This window comes from Eimeria maxima, genomic scaffold, assembly GCF_000499605.1.
Source record: "Eimeria maxima Weybridge genomic scaffold, Emw_scaff1067, whole genome shotgun sequence".
Classification (NCBI taxonomy): Eukaryota; Apicomplexa; class Conoidasida; order Eucoccidiorida; family Eimeriidae; genus Eimeria; species Eimeria maxima.
The window spans coordinates 2,501-7,780 of record NW_013563388.1 but is presented as its reverse complement, the minus strand read 5'-3'; the positions used below and the strand labels follow the sequence as shown (position 1 = coordinate 7,780).

Genomic DNA, 5,280 nt, shown 5'->3' with positions numbered 1-5,280 from the left:
CAACTAGCTAGCCAACTAGCTAGCCAACTAGCTAGCCAACTAGCTAGCCAACTAGCTAGCCAACTAGCTAGCCAACTAGCTAGCTAGCTAGCTGACTACCTAACCAACCATCTATATATCTATCTATCTATCTATCTAGCAATAAGATATAATAAGTATATATATACATAATAAATATATTAATAATATTATTTATTTATTTATTTATTTATTTATTTATTTATTTATTTATTAATTTATTTAGCGAAGGAAGAAGAGGAGAAGAAAAAAAAGAAAATGTTTGTGATTTATTACGAATGTTACAATACTGTGAAGAATTATTTGAATGCAGAAGGGTATTTATATTAAGGGTAAGAACTGTCTCCTTTTTTTGTCTCCTTTTTTGTCTCCTTTTTTGTCTACTTGTGCCTCCTTTTGTCTCCTTTATTGTCCCCTTTTTTTGTCTCCTTTTTTTTCTCCTTTTTTTTCTCTTTTTTTATGTATTTTATATGTATATACTATGGATACAGAAGAGTATTTATATTAAGGGTAAGAACTGTCTCCTTTTTTGTCTCCTTTTTTGTCTCCTTTTTTGTCTCCTTTTTTATCTCCTTTTTTGTCTCCTTTTTTGTCTCGTTTTATTGTCTCCTCCTCTTGTCTCCTTTTATTGTCTCCTTTTATTTTATTATCTTCTTTTGTTTCCTCTTATTGTCTCCTTTTATTTTGTCTCCTTTTTGTCTCCTTTTTGTCTCCTTTTTGTCTCCTTTTTGTCTCCTTTTTGTCTGCTTTTTGTCTCCTTTTTTGTCTCCTTTTTTGTCTCCTTTTTGTCTCCTTTTTGTCTCCTTTTTGTCTCCTTTTTGTCTCCTCTTCCCTTATCTGCTGCTCCATCTACTAGACCTGTAGTACCTACTACTACTAATGTTGCTACTGTTGCTGCTGCTGCTGCTGCTGCTGTTGCTGCTGCTGCTGCTGCTGTTGCTGCTGCTGCTGCTGCTGCAGCACTTTGGCGAGGACTTTTGTGGTGTATGCAAGACAGAGTGTGATAATTGCCAGAGGAGACGAACTGTCTCCCCTATTCTTGTCCCTTGTGCCCATCTAGCTACAGAGGTAAGTGTCTCCTTTTTGTCTCCTTTTTTGTCTCCTTTTTGTCTCCTTTTATTTAATTAATTGTCTCCTTTTATTTGATTGTCTTATGTCTCCTCTATTCTTGTCCCTTGTGCCCAGCTAGCTACAGAGGTAAGAAAAATGTCTCCTTTTTGTCTCCTTTTTGTCTCCTTTTTTGTCTCCTTTTTTGTCTCCTTTTTTGTCTCCTTTTCTGTCTCCTTTTTATTTAACTAAGTGTCTCCCTTTTATTTAATTAAGTGTCTCCTTTTATTTAATTATTTGTGTCTGCTGTTGCTGTTGCTGTTGCTGCTGCTGCTGCTGCTGCTGCTGCTGTTGCTGCAGGTGACGGCATTAGTTCGTGCTGCTGCTGCTGCTGGTGCATGCATAACATTTGCTGCTCTTCGTGATGCATCATTAGGGAAGAAAATAAAGAAAAAAATACAAATAAATAATAATAATAATAATAATAATAAAGAAATAATAAATAAACAAAAAGAATTCGCCTGCCTACAGAGACACCAATGGTCTCCTCTTGCTGCTGCTAAACTTATTAAGGCACTTATTATTCATCAGGTATATTCTCTCCTTTTTTTCTCTCTCCTTTTTCTTCTCTCTCCTTTTTTTTCTCTCTCCTTTTTTTTCTCTCTCCTTTTTTTTTGTCTCTTTTTTTGTCTCCTTTTTTTCTCTTTTTTTATCGTCTCCTTTTTTTTTCTCCCTTTTTTTTGTCTCCTTTTTTTTGTCTCCTTTTTTGTCTCCTTTTTTTTATTGTCTCCTTTTATTGTCTCCCCTTTTTTGTCTCCTTTTTGTTTCCTTTTTTTTTGTCTCCTTTTTTTTTCTCCTTTTTTTTATTGTCTCCTTTTTCTTTGTCTCCTTTTTTTGTCTCATTTTTTTTTGTCTCCTTTTTCTTTATTTACTGTCTCCTTTTTTTTTGTCTCCTTGTTCTTTATTTATTGTCTCCTTTTTTTTTATTTACTGTCTCCTCTTTATTTATTTTATTGTCTCCTTTTTATTTATTTACTGTCTCCTTTTATTTGATTTATTTCCCCCCTTCTAGTGTCCTGTTCTTGTCTGTTTCCTGTCTCCTTTTCCTGTCTCCTTTTCCTGTCTCCTTTTCCTGTCTCCTTTTCCTGTCTCCTTTTCCTGTTTCCTCTTACTGTCTCCTTTTCCTGTCCCCTTGTCTCTTCTTTTCTTGCATAGGTATTAAGAGAAAGATGTGTCCCCTCCCCTAATCAGCCAGGTTCCTTTACTGCCTTCCTTGAGTTGGGGCTGCATGCAGACAATGCTGCCCAATTAGTACAATCAATAACATTAGAGGAGCCTCCATGGGGATCGGGATCGGGATCGGGATCGGTTGTGGGACCGGGATCGGGATCGGGATCGGTTGTGGGACCGGGATCGGGATCGGGATCGGGATCGTCTAAAAGGAGTGCCAAAGCCAACAACAACAGTAGTACTTCTTCCCTCCCCCCTCCGTACCCATCTAAGAAGGCCAAGGTGGGGCCCCCCTCTTCATTAGGGGCCCCCCATCCCAATTTTGGTGCCCTTCAGGGTACAACCATGGTGGGTGGTCCCAAAGGGGCCCCCCCAAGGGGCCCCACCGCGGGGGGCCCCTCCTCGGGGGGCCCCTCTGGTGGTTGTATATTAGGTCATAATTTAGAGGATAGACTAAGGAGACGATTAATATTATTAAGAGAAGAATTAGCAAAAAAAGGGAAGCTAAAAACAACAAAAACAATAGCAACAAATGCAGCAATAGATGCTGTTGTTCGTTCTCTTCCTTCTTCTCTTGCTCAATTACAAACCCTTCCTTTCAAGGAATTACAAGGAGGCAAAAAGGTAATAAATAAAAAAAAAACAAGGGTTTAGGGTTTAGGGTTTAGGGTTCTTTATCGTGTTTAGGGTTTGCGGTTTTCTTTTTAGGGTTTTTAGCGCTTTTTAGGGTTTTCTAGGTTTTTTAGGGCTTTTAGGGTTTAGGGTTTAGGGTTTAGGGTTTAGGGTTTAGGGTTTAGGGTTTGGGTATGCTTGACAGGGACAAAAGTACGGGCAAGTGTTTGTGGCAGAAGTGCGGGCGTTTCTTTGTGAGAACCAATTGACCCATTTATTAAAGGGTAAGGGTTTAGGGTTTAGGGTTTAGGGTTTAGGGTTTACAGACTGTATTAGGCCTCCTGTCGAGCCATAAGCCTTAGGGTTTACAGTCTTTGGGTTTACATTCTAGGGTTTAGGGTTTAGGGTTTAGGGTTTGTTCTTTTCTATACAGAGGATACCCGAGGGAGCCCACCACCAGGTGTCTCTTCTTCTGCTTGTCTCCTATCAGCAGAGGAGACAGCAGAGGAAGAGTTTATATCTGTTGGGGGCCCCCTTGATGCTCCAATTGATACTGGGGGCCCCTTTGGTGGGGGCCCCTTTGGTGTGGGCCCCCCTGGGGGCCCCCCAGGGAATTTGGGAGGGCCCCAAATGGGTACCGATGCATGCGTATCACAGAGCATGTATTTTCGAGGGAGTGGGCCCCCTTCCTTTGGGGGCCCCCCTGCTGCTTCTTCTCCTCCTGCTGCAGGGGGTACACAGGGATTGCAGCCTTCTGGGTACTGGCAGCAGGCCAACAGGGCCCCGGGGGGGCCCCCAGGAGCCCCCACTGGCCCAGGGGCCCCTGGAACCTCGGGGCCCCCAGGGCCCCCCCCACCCGATCCGCAGATGTGGGGCCCCGAGGATCTGGACTGTCTCGACAGTTTTTGAGTAATGTCAGTTTACAATTTGTAGCAGAAAAGGGTTTTTAGGGTTTAGGGTTTAGGGTTTAGGGTTTAGCGTTTAGGGTGTAAGGTGTGCGTAGGGGGTGGGGTGAGCTAGAAGCAGACAATGGGACTCAAGACCAGAATTGAAGTGTCCTAATTTAAGGGTTTAGGGTTTAGGGTTTAGGGTTTACAGTCGCAGTCAGTGTGTATACAGCTAAATGTCTGTTTATATGCGTATATATACATATAAAACATATACAAATATATTTATAAATATATAAATATATGTACACACATATAAAAATACATATTTATACATATATTAATATAAACATATATATCTTCTTCTTTATGGGGGGGGCCCCCCATCCCCTTGGGGGCCCCCCATAAGTGACTGGGGGCCCCCAAGTGACTCGGGGCCCCCCAAGTGACCTGCAGTGTATTTATGTAAACAAAATATAAAAATAAATAAAAATAAATATAATTAATAAATTATTTAATTTATTTATTTATTTTATTTCCTTTATTACTCCTTTTACCCCCATTTGCTGCTCCTTTCTGCTGCCTCCATGGGGGGCCCCCCATGTTAGCTGTACAGGGTACTCGTGTGTATTATATACATTTATAATAAAAGGAAATATAAATAATAAAATAAATAAATTAAATAAAATAAATAATTATAAATAATTACAATTATTTATATTTTATTATAAGGCCATTTCTTTCCTCCCTCTCGATACAATCATTGAATCTAGCCGAGGGTCTAGGGTTTAGGGTTTAGGGTTTAGGGTTTAGGGTTACTGCCATGGGTTTATTTAGCGCCTTCGTCTTTGGGCGGTCTTCTGAAGAGTTGCCACCCCCTGTGGGGTTGGCCCGCCGCAGCAGCAGCAGCAACTGCACCAGCAGCAGCAGCAGCAGCAGCAGCAGTAGCAGCAGCAGCAGCAACATGCTGCTGCTACAACAACCTCTTCCTAATAAAACAGGAACTGCAGCAGCAGCACCAGTTAGACGAATAGGACTTGCTGCTGTTGCTGCTGCTGCTGTTGTGCTGCTGCTGCGGCAGCTGCTGCTCTGGGAAGGACTTTGAACGAAACCCTAAACCCTAAACCCTAAACCCTAAACACTAAACCCTAAACCCTAAACCCTAAACCCTCGGGATAAAGGAGAGAAGAAAAAGAAGACAATGATGATTTAATTGTTAGGTACAAAAATAAACAAAGATATAAAAAAGGAAGGAAAAAAAAGAGACAAAAAAAAGGAATAAATAAAGAAAAAGAATAAAAAGAAATAAAAAGAGACAAAAGGAGACACAAAAAGAGACAAATAAATAAAAAAAGTAACGCATGCAATTTTTTTTTGTTTATATATACCTTATGCATGCATTTATACATAAAATATTTATTTATTTATTTATTTATTTATTTATTATATATTATATATAATAAATGTATTTATTATACTATATGGC

At 40.1% G+C, this 5,280-nt stretch overlaps 1 protein-coding gene across 1 annotated transcript in view; it reads left to right on the top strand.

Annotated features, from left to right (window-relative positions):
- The window catches only part of EMWEY_00048110 (hypothetical protein, conserved), a gene marked incomplete at both ends in the record, with an annotated part of 4,970 nt that extends 1,154 nt beyond the window's left edge, over positions 1-3,816 (top strand). The window contains 3 exons of the mRNA XM_013477247.1: positions 2,360-2,919; positions 3,113-3,191; positions 3,341-3,816. Of these exons, the coding sequence (XP_013332701.1) occupies positions 2,360-2,919; positions 3,113-3,191; positions 3,341-3,816 (1,115 nt within the window). The remainder of the gene's footprint in view (positions 1-2,359; positions 2,920-3,112; positions 3,192-3,340) is intronic.
- Positions 3,817-5,280: the final 1,464 nt, after the last annotated feature.